This window comes from Toxotes jaculatrix, chromosome 13 (assembly GCF_017976425.1).
Source record: "Toxotes jaculatrix isolate fToxJac2 chromosome 13, fToxJac2.pri, whole genome shotgun sequence".
In the NCBI taxonomy this organism is placed as follows: domain Eukaryota; kingdom Metazoa; phylum Chordata; class Actinopteri; family Toxotidae; genus Toxotes; species Toxotes jaculatrix.
The window spans coordinates 3,845,285-3,863,378 of NC_054406.1; the positions used below are offsets into that span (position 1 = coordinate 3,845,285).

At 41.7% G+C, this 18,094-nt stretch overlaps 3 protein-coding genes across 4 annotated transcripts; all 3 read right to left on the reverse strand.

Moving 5' to 3' along the window:
* Positions 1 to 1,209: 1,209 nt before the first annotated feature.
* LOC121192197 (serine/arginine-rich splicing factor 10-like) lies at positions 1,210 to 6,370 on the reverse strand. 2 transcript variants are annotated; one of them, XM_041053776.1, is made up of 6 exons: positions 6,233 to 6,370; positions 4,088 to 4,382; positions 3,360 to 3,466; positions 3,056 to 3,227; positions 2,899 to 2,952; positions 1,210 to 2,622 (listed from the first exon to the last, which is right to left on the reverse strand). In XM_041053776.1, exons 2-6 carry the CDS (start codon positions 4,114 to 4,116, stop codon positions 2,394 to 2,396), a joined length of 591 nt encoding a protein of 196 aa, XP_040909710.1. In that variant the 5' UTR covers positions 4,117 to 4,382; positions 6,233 to 6,370; the 3' UTR covers positions 1,210 to 2,393. The 2 variants fall into 2 exon arrangements, with proteins under 2 accessions (XP_040909710.1, XP_040909709.1); XM_041053775.1 differs by lacking the exon at positions 4,088 to 4,382 and adding an exon at positions 4,544 to 4,648 and having other exon boundaries at positions 3,360 to 3,463; positions 6,233 to 6,367.
* Positions 6,371 to 6,978: 608 nt separating this feature from the next.
* LOC121192111 (fatty acid-binding protein, liver-like) lies at positions 6,979 to 7,972 on the reverse strand. Its single transcript, XM_041053674.1, has 4 exons — positions 7,906 to 7,972; positions 7,653 to 7,825; positions 7,158 to 7,247; positions 6,979 to 7,029 (listed from the first exon to the last, which is right to left on the reverse strand). Exons 1-4 carry the CDS (start codon positions 7,970 to 7,972, stop codon positions 6,979 to 6,981), a joined length of 381 nt encoding a protein of 126 aa, XP_040909608.1.
* A 299-nt stretch (positions 7,973 to 8,271) lies between these two features.
* LOC121192040 (Na(+)/H(+) exchanger beta-like) lies at positions 8,272 to 17,954 on the reverse strand. The gene is made up of 12 exons (XM_041053589.1): positions 17,318 to 17,954; positions 14,066 to 14,526; positions 13,353 to 13,603; positions 12,723 to 12,940; positions 12,361 to 12,557; positions 12,022 to 12,111; positions 11,680 to 11,750; positions 11,378 to 11,551; positions 11,110 to 11,224; positions 10,783 to 10,878; positions 10,604 to 10,676; positions 8,272 to 10,228 (listed from the first exon to the last, which is right to left on the reverse strand). The coding sequence occupies exons 1-12, from the start codon at positions 17,592 to 17,594 to the stop codon at positions 9,960 to 9,962; spliced, it is 2,292 nt and encodes a 763-aa protein (XP_040909523.1). The 5' UTR covers positions 17,595 to 17,954; the 3' UTR covers positions 8,272 to 9,959.
* Between the last annotated feature and the right edge of the window lie 140 nt (positions 17,955 to 18,094).

Below are 18,094 nucleotides of genomic sequence, written 5' to 3' on the forward strand. Positions count from 1 at the left end.
CAGTCCTACTAGAACATCTTTTATCTTCTTTATCCTCTTGTAAAAAAAATTTTTTTTTTCACACTGGGAGAGATTTCAGTCTCCACCGCCAGTGAAACTGGACAAAAACAAATAACCTGGACCAGCTCTAGTCATTCACAACTTATAGCCTGTGAAAAACAAAAGCGATCGATACTGTTGCGATGCTCTGTTGCCATTTACCTTGCAGCAGTATGAACAGAGTGACTGCCAGGTCTTGCGAGTCATTAGGGATGAAATGGGTTACGAAATATTCAATTGTTTGTCGCCTATTTCTGGTTGAACCCAAAGGACCCTGAACTTGTTTGATCCTTTGAACTGACACAGGACACAACTGGTGCAAGGAGACGTCATCAAATGACCTGTCCTGTCTGAGAAACAGTGCAAATATATTCTGTTTTTATAACGTTAGACACAGAAAAGCAGCACATTCTCCTATTTGAGAAGTTGGCTCCATCAAATATTGGGAAATTTTGCTTGAGAAAGTACTTAGTAAGACTAATCAGTTAGATTGAGCAACTTCTTTCATGGAAATTCATCTGGAAGTCAAACGTAAACTGAACACTGAACCAGATAAATGAACAATCTCAGAACTTCGTCTCCACTTTTCCTGTAATTAGAACCAAACTTCATGTTTCTGTCCAGGAAACGTTCATGACCTATGGAATTACTGGACATGTAAAATAAAGTGGTGCCGATAAAACTATCTGAAACACGTGTATTTGTAACAAACTGTCATTTGACTCAAACCTGCTGTTTTTGATAAAGTGACACTCACATCTATGCTACCATTGTACTTGTTTGATCAATGTTCAATACACTGATCAATGGGGCATGTCCGATTTCATACATGGTTGCATCTTCGCCGTGAATCTAATTTCAGTTATTCCTCCCAGCTACTGTTCCATTAAAAGGAAATCAATGGACAGGGCTGGACTGACAGACGGCGCTGGTCTGTTTTCCACTCACAATACTGAAGAAACTATTGGACATCTGGACGATGTTTCCTCCATTTTGTCTCCTTAATTTTCTTCGCTGAGTTAAGCGTTTTTCCTCGTCTTCATATTGAGCTTATCTTGGTTTGTAAATACCTTCGAGCCCCTGTGTTCGATACTGGGCTCCACAAACCCGAGCTGACCAAGTTGTACAGTATCAACAAGCAAAGTTTACAAACTGAAGCCACACACTGTGTCCTTATACTGAACGTTATCCATTTATTACTCAAAATAACAGTTTCTTCCTACTAATAATAGAAGATTAGGAGGATAAAACATGCAGTGACAAGATTCATTCAGAAAAACTATCAACACAGTCGTGTAAACACCCACAAGAAACTTGTTCCTCTGTTCAGAACCTAGTTTTGGAGAAATGTTCAAATACGAAATACCTTTTGAAAAAAGGTCTGCTCTAAAAGAAAACACCACAAAATTAAAACAAACGAATGCACATTTCAGACAGCCTGTGGTTAAAGTTACTGGTCGACAAACTTTTAACACTTTTAAAAGGACCACAGCAGCATTTCTGTGTATTTAAGCCTCTATACTCATTTACTTAACTGCCAACACACGATATTACGACTTTACTTTTTTTAAATGTTTTCTTCCTTCCAGGCAGCCGGGGGTTTTCATTTTATAATATAAAAACCATCAACTTGAAGTGTCATGAAGCTTAATTCACCACAGAGAACGTTATGTCACGTCAGTCCCGTTACTGCTGCAGGATAACCCAGCATGCTTTGTATTTCAGTCTGCACTTACAGCTGAATTACCGAGCAGAGATCCTGTAACTGACTGTAAAAGTTGATGATTATCTCAAGAATGTTCAACATGATCTCTTTTTCTAGCAAGTTTTAAGGTGATTCTTACTGAGAAGTAAATGGACGCCTGTGGCTGCTGTGAAAGAGTTGAAAAACATGAAAATTCTATACTTCTGTTGGGGAAAATTCTCGGCAGTGACGTAAAAAGCATGTCTTTTTTTTAAATAACGCGATAAAACACAGAAATGCTGGTCTGACTCGTCAACAGACTGGATTTCTTTTAAAATACTGAATGTTGAAAAATGGGTGCATAGGGTTTAGAAAACAAAACTGTCAGTAATCGTATATAAAAAAGACAACAGATTACACCTGGTCGACTACCACTGAACATAGAAACCGCCAACTATGTCATGTTCCTATCAGGAAATATTACCAAAACAACTTTATAAAAACAAGCAAAGGACCGGCATCATTCTTAAAATGGAGCCGCAAAAACAAGCTTTCTACAAATGGTTCGGTGGACGATACATTCATGTCAAAACAAACAAATCTTTTATTGACAAATGACCAACTCTGGTCGATTTGACTGAATTAGGGTTAGAGAAGCAGCTGATACTCTCTAGCGTCCGCCAGACTTGCGTCCAGCCCAGGATCGGGACCGAGAACGTGAAGGAGAGCGTGATCTTGATACAGACCGGGATCTGGAGTGGGATGGTGAGTGTGTCCGTCGCACTTCTTCCTCGGTGTAATGAGAAGTCGAAGCTGGATTGACGTTTTCTCGTGGAGACGCAGATCTGGAGTGCGATCGAGATCTGCCTCTGGACTCTCTGCGAGGCCTCTGCCTGTATCTGAGGACACACACACACACAGACAAAGGGTTGTGAAGGAGAAAACCAGCAGAGGATCACGCTGCACGACGCTGACTGACTAAATATTGTCATCAGATTTTGTTTTTGTTATTCATTTTTAATTAAAAATTTTTTTGCACTGAGGTCATAGTTACTGGTGGTGTTGTAGGAGTTGTTTGAGTTTCTAGTATTCAGCCCGGGATTGAGTCTGGATTGCATTAGTTTGTACGGGTGTACCTAATAAAGTGGCCACTGACTGCATATCTAAAGTTGTACCTGTCATCCTCACGGCTCCTGCTCCTTCCTCTTCCATACATCCGCCCACGAGAGCTGAGGAAAGAAATTAAAAGGGTAATTTAATTTTCCCTTTCAAAGACGAATCTAAGATGACGACAGTGACGAGCGCGTTTCTGTTGCTGAGATGAAAACTCACTCTCGAGGACTCTCAGACCGTCTGCGACGTCGATCGTAAGAAGGGCTGCGCGATCTGTATCTGTCGTAGCTTCGGCTGCGCGAACGTCTGCGCCTGCCGTCTCGATCGTAGTCGTCGTATCGAGAGGATCTGCCTGGAGAACGTCTTTCCTTCGATTTCATCTGATTTGGTGCTGTTGCAAAGAAACAGTGATGAGAAAAGCTTTAGCCAAGCCCAGACTTGAAAACTGAAACCACAAAACATTCCCACAAGTAAAAGCCAAACAGGGTGATAAATAATAAATAAATAAAAGTCAGTCACTCACTCTTTCTGTCACCCTGGGCAAACTGGATTTCAATCTGCCGGCCACAAACCCACTTCCTGTCCAGGCTGTGAAGGGCATCTTCTGCATCACGCACGTCCTCAAATATGCTGAGTGGTTAAGGGTTTTATTTGCTCTGATTGTTGATAAGGCCACACAAATGTTTTCCTCTCATACAAGTGCAGCGAGCAAAGGAAAAGCAATTTCCCCTCAAAGAAAAAGATTTAGAAATTCCACTGCATTTTCATGAATTTCACCCTTTACATCACTCACATCATGAAAGCATCTAACACCTAATTCATATCTAGTTCATAGCCTCTTAATTAGCACTGTGTATTTTACATTCATGGTAAGAGGAATAGAGGGAATTCATTAAACATTTTTTTTCCCCATTTGTGTGGCCTGACTTAAAAGGAAAAACACTTTAAAATGATGGGGAATTATATATATTACTTCACACTGCAAGATGAGTGAGACAATAACAACAACATACAAATACACAGTTGATTTTTGTAGAGATAAAAGATGAAGCAAGCTTTTCAAAACACATCAAATCACCGTCTGAGGGATCATACAATAGATATATAAACAAATCAAACACATTAATAGTTGCTTGAATGGTTTTGATCAAAATTAAAAAGTCATCGATATCACAGGGACAGCTGATTTTGGTGTCATGTCAAATTCTTGGATTTGTCTTGGGAGGATACAAAATAATTCAGACTTGTTACCTTTGCCCATGCTTGACTTTGAACTTCATCTTGATCTTTACACTCTTTAATCGACTCCCAGAGAGACTCGGGTTTCCTGCTTGCCTTTTAAACCTCTTTTCTTTTCCCCATTCTTTGCTGCCATATCCAAGCTTTGTCTCCGTTCCCTTTTCCTCTTCATGCTTTACTTTCTCTTTTCAACCTTTTCCCTCCCTCTGATCCTGAAGGTCTCTGTGTGACTTGTCTTTACAGCTACTCTATACAGGTCTTTGTTACTCTTTGTGGCCGGTTCCACAACTGGATGCTTTTACATTTTCTGAAGCAATAACAGAGAAATATGTGTGTTAGATATTCAATCAAATTATGTGCAATAAAAACACATCACAAAAGCATATTTTCTCCGCTGGAAAAAAAAAAACTTGCATTATTTGTTAGCAAGAGCACAAAACACAGTTCAAACTCATTGGGAAAGGATATTGAATGTATGCAAATCCTCTTGGCTGACGTGTATAGAAGTCAAGTGGGATGTAGACATCTACTATCGGCCCATAGCGGCCAAACTCACGCCGCAAATCCTCAGGCCTGAACACCGTAAATACAAGTATGACTCAACTGATCATCACGGGCATCTCTAACTACATCATCAAGCAGTAACAACAGCTGAGAGAGCAGCTGATGAGTGAGCTAAAGGGACAGTTCACCCAAAAACACAATATATTTTTTTCTTTTATGTCTTACCTGAAGAGCGATCCACCTGTCCACATAGTTTCTGTGTTATTTGGTACAGTTTAGAGCTATTAACTGTTGCCAGCTAAAATATAAAATTGATTTTCCAGAGAATAGAATTTTTTATTTGAAAGATCTAGTTTCACTTCTCAAAATCCCAAGATCAATCTTTTGGAAATCAAAAACATGGAGCTGTGTGGTATTTGTTTTTTTTTTAAAATATGTATAATGATGATGAAATTTTAATTCCAAGAACAAAACCTGAGAAGCTCTTTACGCATCATTGGTAATTATCTAATGCAGCTGAATTATCAAGAATTGAGAATCTGGATTTTGTAAAATCAAATCAAACTCAGAGATCAGAGCTGATTTCCAGCCGTACTGCTAACCCGGCACAGATAACCTCAGAAGCAGCGTCGTTCCGCAACACTTCTACTGTGCTTTTGGTGAACTGTCCCTTTAAGAAATGCACACTTTTTCTTAACATGCAATTAAATGTACAATCAGGTTACATTAATATCAAATGTAAAAGTACAACCTTCCAGCAAATAAAAACTAATTAGGTCTGAAACACACAGGTCAGTGTGTTACCATGATGAGAAGAAAACTTACAGATTAAGATGAGCACTAATATGATTTCTTATGAGCAGTCATATTACTCTGTGTTAATTATTTTAAAGGAATTGTTGTTAACGTGAATTTAGATTAAGAAAAAGTAACTGGTCAAATTCAGGGTTAAAACAGTGTGTACCACACTATGAATGAGGAAAACCAAATAAAAAAGGGAGTACCACAGCGTATTTCTACACTGTGGTACTCCCACAGTACTTTTACTTAAGTCAAATATCGAAATAATTCCACCACTGCCAATCTCACATGAACATTTAACGTTTTCTCTCCTGTTAACTAGCGCTAGGTGTAAATTCCACACTAGTTAACTGCGGTACACGTTTGTAACAGTTAACCAACTGAATAAAAACAAGTCTTATAAAATTAACATTAGCAGCGGTAAACCGAAATAACCGTATGTAACCTAACGTTGGCTGGGTTAGCTTAAAATCAAATCCCATGGAACAAAACCAGCTTTTCCCCGTTTTACACGTGTTTTACCAGGAAATCGTTTAAATATTCACTGAAATTTCGTCTCCGCTCGCGATGTTAGCTCATTTGTAGCCGTGAATACGTGCAACAGAGTCTCAACGCAAACAAAGAAAGATTGCTAAGAGAAATTTAGTCCTAACAACTAGATGTTATGTTTACTATTATTGTTTTAGTTTCAATGGACATGAAAGAAATGTGAGATAAATATTTTGCACGGCGGTTTAACTTAACGCTAACAGCAGCTGCTAGGCTAACTCAGCTAGCCGCCGTTAACAGGAGTTAGTTAGCTTTAGTTAGTGCATGGACTGTGGCTCTAACCGCGTCTGGACGCGGACTCACCTGGACTCATCGGCGATGTTTCTGACAAACAAAGACGTGTTTGGAGGCCTCATGTATCTGGCCATAAAATTAAACCCACTCAGCAGAAGAAAACGTTGCCAGTGGAAAAACCAGCAGCGAGAAAAATGTGGAGGGCATGCGCAGTTACGAGGCGCCTTCTACTTCTTCCTCTCACAACAATAATCGGGCAATGACAACCCACTGCGCCCTCTAGCGCCGTGGCCCACCACCTGCACCGGGCAGAGACAGGGGACCGCGGTGGGATTACAGGGGTTACCAGGCACAGGTCCTGGGGCCTGAGGGGTTCGGGGGCCACAGGACTACAGAGGTACCACGAAGATACTATACAAATTAAAAACAAATGCAAAACAACAACATTCTACTCCCAATAACAACAAAGAGCAACAAAACAACCACAAAAGATGCCAGACAACTCAAGCATCAACAAAGAAGCACAAAAGAGAGGTAAACTGCATTGTTTGAACTTGTTTTGTGTCTCTTTCAGTCTTTGGGTCTTGCTCCTATGCAGCAGGGCTAGAGGGCCTTTTGCAGGTGTGTGTCCAGGGGCATTTTGTCTCATGTTTTGCATTCTGTCTCATGTTTTGCAGTGGACTGAATAAAAACAAAAATGCAGGGTTATTTAATCTTTCAAATTTATTCATAAATGCATTTAGCTTTATTTCCAGATGGCCCGTTGCTTGAAGCTGAGAAGGTCTGAGATCAATCTGTGAGCTGCCAGGTGTTGATTAGACTCGTTTACTTCTGCTGATGAAAGTGACTGAGCCAGCAGTGACAGTCTGGAACAGTGAGGAAGCAGAGACAGAAATAAACATGATTCACAGTCAACGACTCACAGTCTGTGTTTCCTTCTCACACAGAATCCCTCGTCTTTATAGCAGTTTTTAAAAGAACTAAAGCCGCTGACCTCAACCATGTCGTCGCCCTGGATCTCTCGGACAGAGGTGAACTTTTGAGTCTCAGTGATCAGCTTCCCATTCTCCTCTCTGACAGTGCACTGGTCAAGACCAAAAACATTGCATGATGGAAAGAGGGTCTTGTTCTTGTTCATGCTAAAATAATGTTTGTTACACATTTACCCTGAAGATTTTCCAGCAAATGTGAGGAAACAAAAACTATTTAATTTCTGTCTGTTCCAAGCCAAACATGTCATTGCTTTAAAAGGGCAGGATATTTAGAGACCTCATTCTAGTTAATGGATCAAGGAAATGCCTTACAGCTAAACTGACTTACACAGTAAGAGGTATTTATATGTATTTATATTTGATATTATGCTTGTGGTTTCTTTTTTGATAAGGAAAAAAACTGCAGTTACTTTACCACATGCTCCTCACTTTACAAACCACTGAACCCCGCACAGAAACTGAATGTCTTCACTTCTAGAGTCTGAGTCTTGAATTACCTTAAACTTCCTGCCATCCACAGCAGTGACCTCTGACTCTTTTCCGATTGTGAATGAGTGGACTTTGGTGCAGACGGGAGTCTTTATCGTGTAGGTGAAGTCTTTGCCATTCTGCTCGATCACAATCACAGGTTTGACTTCCTTGCGCATTTTGACAACCATCTGAGGCGCACCTTGAATGCATATTAAATAAAAAATTGTTTGCACACAGCACATAGGTGAATAAACCCATTAAATAAAACAATAGTCTTACCGACTACTTTCAGAAACTCCTCAAGGTTTTCCTCAGAATAAACTTTCCAGGTGCCGTTGAAGTCCATACCTTCTGGTTGTGGTGCTTGCCTGAGGCGGTTTGTTGTTCTTGTTGTCATAATCCCATCACATACTGCTGGTTGGCACGTTGGGGACTTTAAACTCCCTGTTATTTCGACTAGAATTTCCAATGAGACGCAAGATAGGTTGAATTTTTCCTCACTCACAGACTGTAGCATCTTTAAAGACCAGTTCAACAGATAAATAGATTGTGTATTGTTATTTTGAGATGTACAGGTACAGGTGATCTATATCCCTTATTTCCATTTTTCAAAATCCAACAAAATCCATGCATATTATAACTGAATGTTGACAATTACAACTTTATTTCAGACAGGATTTAAAGCATTTCTTCATTTGACAAATATTTATGACACATTTTTGTTTTCAAAATATATAAAAAAAAACTTCAACTGGCAAACACGAAAAGCAAAACATTTTAAGGCAAAATGTGCAGGTAGCAAAAGCTCAGGCAGTCGAGTGCTGTGCAGTGCAGATATGAAAAGTTGATCTGATCTCTTTGACCTTTCAATAAAAGTCTCGAGGCATGCATGATATGTGGAGCTTCATTTGACAAACTCAATGAGTTAGAACACTTCAGCTTAAAAACAGTCACATTACAAACAGATCACTGTGGAGCACACTTTGGACACACTTATTTTTTTTCTGCAGAGGGCATATGTTAATACTGCACCACGTTGCAGTCCCTGAGAAAACACTGATCAGTCATGCAGCAACGTTTGTAAAGATAAACACAGCGCTACGCTTGTTCACAGACATCCGTAAAACAATATTTGTATTTTGTTCTTAACCGAGGTTATTTAACGTTCTAGGATAAGCAGATTGGTGTTTTCTGTTTAACTAAACAGAGACGAGTTCACAAGAAGTTATATCCTCAAAGTATTTTAGACTTCATTGTAAAGCCCGACCTGTATGGATGAGGCACACACCAATGTTGATATTTGAGTTTTAAAAATTAAATATTGATATACTGGTTGATTGTTTTTAAATATAAATACATAAACAATCATTGTTTTTTTTAGAATTTCTTAAAGCTGTTTTTGACCCAGGTATGTACAGAGCAGCAGACTTTACTTTTACAGAGACTGTAGCTATGTTAGCGGCTCTATGCAGGTACAGCTGTGCTTTGAGCTAAATGCTAAATGCTGAGCAGGTATAATGTTTACCATCCTAATCTTAGTTTTGGCAGTTGGAATGGTAACAAGGCTGAGGCTGACAGGAATGTGATCAGTTTCAGGCAGTTGGTCACAAACCAGAAGGACAAACTGAAATTTTGACCAGACATTTCACTTAAAATCACAAATGTGAACCTCATGGTGGCGCCAGAGGAAACGTCAGAAGATCAACAGAGTCAGCAGGATTCCTGCTCCGGGGACCATGACTGTTCGTACAAAATTTCTGTTCTCAACTGTTAAGATATTTTAGAAGTTCTGAGATTCTCTTTCCGAATGACCTCAAACACATCTTAAGTGCTGCTGTTATGGAAATTTGTGTTACTTCATATGCCAACACTGATTCATCTGATGCATCTACACTAATATCTCTCTATGTATTTAAGGCGTTCCTTATCCTGTGCTCTGAGGGGGTAAACTCCACGCATCTGGTGATCCAAGTCTGTCTTTTTTTGTTCTATCTGATGTCTCTGTCTACACATTGAGACACAAATCGTGGACCTGTGGCTCACTTCAGTCATATCATCCTGAAACAGCGAAAGGTCAGTGGTGAACACTTTGGTAATAAGTATGATAAAATCATAACTTGTGAAAAAGATACATTCAAAATAATGAAAAAACAACTGGCATCATTCCATATCACAGACACGTAACATAAAAAAATAATACTAAATTATAAATATCAAGCTTTGCTACGACCCCCATGCATTCAGGGATCTTCACTCATTGAATGCAACAGGTAACAAGAAAGTGAGGAGTAGAATACATCCTCTGCCTTCAAGTACTGTAAATATGTGCTTTATCATGAGAGGAAGGAGCCGTCTTCCTCCCCGTCCTGCTTTGGACCAGGGTCGCTAAGGCAGCGTGATAGTTTCAGTTGGTCCTGCTCCTCCTGCTCGTCCAGCGCCTTCGCCCTCAGCTCAGCGCTGCCTTTGGCTCGCAGGGCGCTGCCCTGACTGGGCCTCTGGGATGATTCCTTCAACACGCTGATGGCATCAGGACGGCTGAGATGAGGCTGAGACGCCCGGCCTCTGGGGCTCTCCATGTCATTGTAAGTGTAAACCTGGTGTTCTGCAAAATAGATAAAGTGCAATTAAGTAAAATTACCATTACCACAAAATTATACTAAGTTCCGTACTAGAGTAGTTAGAAACATTCCACTACTGTTGTTGGATAAGTAGCAACACTGACGTTTGCGCTGCCTTCTACCCTCAGACTTTATAAATCTTAGGATAATCTTGGTTTAGTTGTTGCCTCATCAAGCAAATCAGTTTTAAAATAATAATATGGCTGTTATGTTCAGACCCTAAAAACATCCTGTTCTCACTCATGGAATATTCTTAGAATATTGTGTCACTGTGGCTCTAAAGAATTGTGCAGAGGCTGTTTCCTCAGAAACCTTTTATCGCACGATGAGATCAGTTCCTGATCTTGTCTTTAACAGACCTGAGTCAAAACAGACTTTTTTCACTGGCGGGGTTTCTTGGCGGTTTGCAGGAACTGTGAGGTAGTGACTCATCTGTGAAAGAGACGTAACAGTGTGTGAGGAAGCACTTAAATCTCCCTCAAATCTCATAATCTTGAACTTTAAGATACACGCCTGCACAGTCCGTATTAAAACTCACCCTCCTCTCCATCTCCACCCTCTGCTTCCTGAAGCGAACCTCACTCACGTCCTCAAACGGGTCAATCAGCAGGTCATGTCTGCTGTAGGAGCGAAGCTGAGGAGCAAAAACATTGATGCGAACATCAGAAAATACATGTTTTTATGCCTAAAGTCTTGTCTTGACACAGGCACATCTACTTGTCAGTGCTTTTCCACAAACAAATCTGGAATCTGGAGTTTTACAGCGTTTGTAAAACTCTGCATGTGAGCTATATTCATCTTGTTCACAGGCACTGACACACATCAGTAAACGACTTATGAACGCCTCACTGTGGCCTCCTCCTACCCTCTGTCTGGTCTTCTGCAGGTTGGATCGCAGGATCTTCCTGATCTCCTCCTCACGACTCTTCGAGATGCTCGGTATCGCCCGCCGTTTGACCGGCCCTTTTGGCTGGATGTTCCTGTGGAGGGGACACATAATAAATCACTTCTATTAAAGATTATTATTTCTAATAAAAACAACAGATTATCTTAGAAACCACTTTTATTAAGGGCCTTTCTTTAAGCTTTTAGCTTTCAGCGACTCTGGATTGTGAAATATGAGTGATACTTACTGCATGGAGACGGACGACACGATCGTGGGCAGCTTGGCGGCGCTCCCGCTCTCCACCAGCATCATGGCCTGTTTCATCTCCATCTTGTTGTAGAAGGAGATGAGCTGAGGCTCGGTGGAGCGCTCGCCTGCGATCAGCCACCTCTTCACGTAGGCCTTATTGAAGCGGTTCAGCCTGAGTACAGAAGAACAGTTAATCATTAAATTATTTTTTATTTTTATTTAATGAACATCACAGAGTTTGGAACTCTGTGGTGTTCCAAACAGAAGACAGTAAAAGGGAGGAGATGGAGGACATCTTACTTGTCTTTCCAGTGATGGTGTCCATAATGACCACAGATGTCTTCAATTCCTGTGAGGAGATGATCCAGGAACTGAAGACAAAATAGTTTTTTATAGCCAAGTCAGTTTTACTTATGTAGCCCTAAATTACAAATTTGCCTCAGTTGGCTGGACGATCTGTGTATGACAAAAAGTGTGTTTATTATATAAAGTGATATGTTACTGTGACACGTTCCCTGCAAAAATAATAATCTGGCATCTGGTAATAATTTTGTAAAACCTTAAAAAAACATGAGAACATTTCTACATTGAACTTTCATGGTCGTGCTGTTATTGGTTTTGGTTTTGAAATTAAAATCTCACCTGTGTGTGAATCTCCTCGTTAATTGACCGTTTGCTCTCCTTCTTCTTCTTCACTTCCAGAAGCTCCACCAGAGGCTTGATCGTCATTCCCTGAAGGCCGAAAACACACACGAGAAAACTCCATTTGATAGAATACACTGTGGTCAGAGTCACAAATAACAGCCTCTAACTTAGTACTGTTGAGTGCAGGTTGTTGTGACTCATCTCATCACCACTAGAGGTTGCTAAAGACCATAGATTATCCTATGGAAGACCAAATTTGACTAATTGACTATTTTGTAGCTTATTTCCATATAAATTTTAATTCAAATGTTTGTCCTATGAAACACTCGCTCTCACCTGCACGAAGACAGTGAAGAAGATGACTGTGATGATGGCGGTGAGGAACAGGTGCTTGATGTTCTCGTTGGTCAGCAGGAACCCCAGTGAGAAGGCTATGGCACCTCGCAGGCCACCGTAGGCCACGATGAACTGGTCCTTTTTGGACAGCTTCACAATACGGAACTTATTGATAATGTACGTGAGACCAACAACTCCTGAGACACAGAAAACAGCATGATAAAAATTTAATAATCTGTATTTTTTCTCTCTTTGCACATATTCACCACAGGATATCAGCGGCATCTATTTAAAAAATACGGTGCCGTTATCAGGCTAAGAAACCCAATCAAACTTCACTGTTCGTGCTTCTTTGTACACACCCAGCACTCTCGACACCGAACAGAGGACGACAGTGGAAATGACGAAGATCCAGTTCCAAGCGTGAGGGCCGACCACCGTGGAAACGCCAAGAAAGATGAAGATGAGAGTCTCGCTCACGCTGCTCCACATCTTCAGGAAGTATTTGATGGTGGTGTAGGACTTGTGGGAGATGTTGGCCTCCACGTACGGCCGTATGATCACACCACACGCTATCAGCCTGTTTGGGATGGAAAAGAAAGAATGAAAGAGAAAAACTGGAGAGAGGTCTGGTGGGGCAGACAGTTTCTGCCATCGGTTTCTGCAGGTTTAAAGCTGCATGAGCCAATATCTGTATGTAAAATTAAAACTGTTTGTGTGGCTGCAAAACAGAACAGAGCCCAATCTGCGATTGCAACTAACAGCTATTTTTAATATCAAATATTAATAGTGTCTCTAGATATGAAAAGGATTTGGAACAACTGGTTCAAACTCTTTGCCTTGTCCTGGGTAAATAAAGACTAAAAATCGAGACAAGCAGGTCTGTTTTTCGTTGCAGATCGGTCCCACATACCGGGACTCATCAGAGATGTGGGTCAGATTTTTATCGTACGTACTGAGATCAAGAGGCCTGAACACCGACTTCTACTTACGACATGATCCCTGACAGGTGGAAGACCTCTGCAGACAGATAAGCCATGTAGCTGTAGAGGAAAACAAACAGGGGCTCGATGACACGAGTGTGAGAGGTGAAGCGGGAAGTGAAAGCGCCCAGGATGCCGTACATGGCTCCCACCATCACGCCTCCCAGAGAGACCACGAAGAAAGAGACCACACCGAGGAGGGCGTGGCTTACGGTCACAGTCCCTACGTGGGAAAACTCCTCGAACAGGTGATACAGAACCTGCACGGAGAGAAACAGACGCAGAGGGAGCGACAGTTTAGATTTCCTGCTACCATTTCTATTCGCCTCACCATCATTCCCAGTCTCACGGTTGGGCCCGCTGAAAGGGTCACAAGATTAATCTGAGGGGTCGTGAGATGATTCATGGGAGAGGAAAGAAAAAAATGCTCTGCCACACAAATCTGAATTGGACTTTTTTTTTTAATATTGGATAATTTAAATCCTCTAATAGTTATTAAAATGGCTTAATCCTTAACAATGTGTTGTAGTTTTTTATAAGCATATGTGTTTAAGTAAAAGCTTTAAATTCTAAAATGTGAATATTTCAATCTGAAATGTGACAGAGTAAAATGAAAATGCTCAAGTAAAATACAAGTAAGACAGAATTATACTTAAATACAGCACTTGTATGAGTGTTACTTTCCACCACTGCCTGAAACCCCCAGCATTCATTTCACTCACCACAGTGACGGCGTCGTTGAGGAGCGACTCCCCGAACACGAGGATGTGCAGCAGCTCGTTGATGTGGATCTCCTCGAACATGGCCAGGACGGCCACGGGGTCCACGGCCGAGATGATGGAGCCGAAGAGTAGGCAGGACAGCAAGTCCACGCTGGCCAGCTGACTCCCTACAATCCGACACACACCGTACATCATCCCGCCGACGAAGAAGGCGTTCCAGAGCGTGCCCACCACAGCAAACACCAGGATGGTGCCCATGTTCTCTGTGAAGGCCCGGATGGGCAGGAAGTAGCCGGCATCGAGGATGATGGGAGGCAGCAGGTAGAGGAAGAAGAGCTTGGAGCTGAGGACGGGGGGTTCCTGTCCGATGGCTTTGATGATGCCGCCAATCAGCAGACCGACGACAATCAACAGACAGCTCTCTGGGACGACGTTTGATACCCGGGGAATAATGTGGAAACCTGCAGAGAGAGAATATGCAAAGATTTATGAGAATGTAGACGTAAGAGATTAAACTAACGAATTAGGCAGCAACTAACCATCATTTTCAGCAGGATGACTGTTTTCTCAGTCATTTGGTCTTAAAAATGTAAAGAAAAATGCCTGTTATAATGTCCCACATCCCAAGATGAAATCATAAAATGTCTTCTTCTGTGCAGTCCAATATATTCAGTATTCGAGACACGTTTTGACAGTACAATATATCACTGATCACGAAATAATCTGTTTTCTGAAGCGTTATATAATTTTGTTTTGCAGAACCGTGATTTTTTTTTTTAACCTGCTATTTGAAGCTGCTGCTCCTTCACTCAAGAAAACAGCTCAATCATCTGTGCTTCACTGCAACACCTTCATGAAATATGAAACAGCAGCTGCAGGGGAACAAACAGGATATCAGTGTCTGAAAACATCTGAGTGGTTTTTAATTGGGGACTCTTCACTATTTGGCTTTATTGGATGTTACTGAAAAGAATGAAAACACACAATCAAATGCTGCAGATAATAATAATAATCAGGAAATAATCAGCAATCTGCTGATTAATCTGTAATGATAACAATCATGACTTGCAGTTCTAAACAGTTAAAAATCAGCTACATCTTTTCAAACTTATTTCACAGGGTTCGGTTTAACAATCAGAGTCTTGGATTACAAGAAACAAATCTGCTGTTTAGCCCTAATGAGCGGCAGAGAGCTTTCATGTTCTCTGTTTCAGCCACTTGGAAAAGTTTACAGAGGGAAACTGAATTAAAGAAGTTAAAGAATCCCCAGCTGAGAGCTCCTGTAATGATTCCTTTCGTGATTGTCACAGTTTTCAGCTCATTTTAGTTTGAGTAAAGGATCTGAATGCTTCCTCCACCCATGGGCTTTAGTATCGTGTTTAGCCTGATTAGCCCTGTTAATGTCATGTCTCTCTTAGCTTAACAAAGCCTTGACATTCCGCCTCTCCGTCATGTGACTGGGGTCCAGGCTGCCTTAACAAACGTTTTCCACTGTGTTTTATGCAGTCAGTGGTCTTGTGCGCAGCCGTCCTCGCCCCCTCCTCTGAACTCTGACTCTGCACACTGAGATCTTTGTTATCGAGCAGTGCATTTGGACAGGAAGTCGGACCGGCCCTCGGGGGGACAACAGCAGGACGGACAGATAAGATGCCAGAGAGCCTCAGCCGTCAAACCACATCAGAGATTCCTACAGCTAGTCCGTCTGGTGTTTAGACATTCAACGTGGTGGTACGGTGGATAATACAACAAAATGCCATGAATCATCATTATGTGCTTTAACTGCTCTGTAGTGAGGTGTGGCTAGCAGCGAGGACACTGAGGTCACGTCTTCTCTTATAATTCCGGGAATCTCACATTCAGATTTGTTTACAAAACTTTCTGAAAGTTTATCTGTTTGACAACAGCTCATCCAGACGTTGTTCAACGTGTTTTACAGGCACAAAACAACCAAAAAGATGGAGAAGGGAATAAATGATTAATGAGAATGCAAATATTTAGAGATATCCCACTTGGACCAACTTGACTTTGTGTTTCTTATTTTTGTCTTTTTTTCCAAATTTAAAATCTATATGTCTATGTGAGGCTTATTTTAGTGATTTTAGTGTAAGATAACATGGGGCCCGGGTTTAGGCCCAGTCCTAAAACTAATCTCCCAGTTATTTTCACAGAACCACAAAATGTTTGGCATTTTTGTTTAAAAAAGACATGATTTTCTAAAACGCTTTAAATATTGTATAGAGTTTGGTTGGTGGCTAGTCATACATTTCTTGAATGGCTGGGATCACTTTAGCAGCAGCGAGGAGTGAGGAACTGTTGCATCTCTCTCTCTCTCTCTCTCTCTCTCTGCCTCCTTTAACTATAGAATAAAATCCAACTTTATTGTCCACCCCCAAAATGTAAGAAAACCCACTTTAAGAAAAATAAAAAACACTGACTTTCTAAGAATACCTGAGACCACCAGCTGCCTGTGGGACAAATGACACTGAAGATGCAGCTATTCTTTGGCATTAGTCTCAGTGTAACTGCGTCAGTGCTGAAGGTCACTGGCAAGAGATGAGTTATTATAAATCTCCAGAGAGATGTATCTTATCCCTTTAATTAGCCTGGACAACTGCTCTCAGTGTCAAGGCTGAATTTAAACTCAGCCTCAGCTGCAAGCAGACAGACGTTAACACCATCAGGTCGCCGCTAAAATAAGTTTGTGTGGCGGTGGAACATCCTGTGGAAAGTCCATCAGCTCTCTGTTGCAGCCTGCACAGGGAATGTCTCCTGAATGAGGCCAGAAAACACGGATCCAAAGCAGAGCAGCTGACCCCGACTCCCGTTACTTCTCCTTAAAGGGCAGCTCCTCCCATTTTACTCATCATCAAGCCTGAATCCCCTCGAATCATTCATCGGATCTCACTGAGTTTAGCTTTCATCATTTACAGGTAAGTAAAGTACTGAATAAGTACAACTGAACAAACGAAACAAATCCGGGCATTTTGCCAACATGGAACCAGATCTTAAATGGAACAGGACGTTATAACCCAACCCAACCCAAGTTCATTTTTAAATGAACTATTTTAGAAACTTTCGACCAAAGTTGCCTGAACAGGTCCACAAAGTACAGATTATTCCGGCCTCCTTCTAATCATAATCAATATCGTTTTGTTTTTGATAACACGGCTTCCTCACTCAGGCCAAATGAGGGGGTAAGGATAAATCTGGATGCAGGAAACCCCTCAGCAGTACGAGTGATGTGCCACTCACCAAGTTTCATCAGCAGGGCCAGGAGGATCCACAGGGAGATCTCAAAGGGCTTCTTGACGTATTCGTAGTTGACGGAGAGGACGGGGAAAGCCTTTTTATGCCGAGTGGAGTTATTTAGGTGATGCGAGTCCTCCTGCGCCCTCTCGGTTGTTTCGTTGTTTCCCGGAGCGACATCACGACTTGCGGAGGCAACGGAGACGAAAACGAGCAATAAAACGCACATTAACCCCGTCAGAGGCGAACTGCAGCGGCTCCGGGCGGGACGGAGCACAGCCATTTTTATTTTTACCGATGGTTTGACGGCTGTTCTCCTCCTGCTCAGCTCTAGATCCGATGTAGATGAAGACAAGGACACAGCGGGAAGTGCGCACTTTTACGCACAAACGCTCCAGGCACTTTAAAATTACACATAGTTGGAGAAGATCGAACGGTGGCTTTTCGCTGCAGCTCCTTTCATCAGTGGGTGGTGATTTTTAAATAGCACCACGCCTCTTACTCGCCTGCTGAGGTGGTTTAAACCCTGGTGGGCTGCCGTCCGGTTTATCCACACTCGTTGTTTTCGCCTCACGCGTGACTCCGAGAACTTACATCAAGTCACAACATCCATCAGACAGAAACCTCCCTCACTGCTCTCCTGGTCTCTCTACTCTAACAGGCGGTCCACCCGAAGCTCAGCCGGAGTCAGTGACATCTGCTGGACTGGAGGACCACACGGATCATCAGGCAGCGTCCGCAACAAGTGCGCACTGTAACAGAAAAATGCAATTTAAGGTGAAA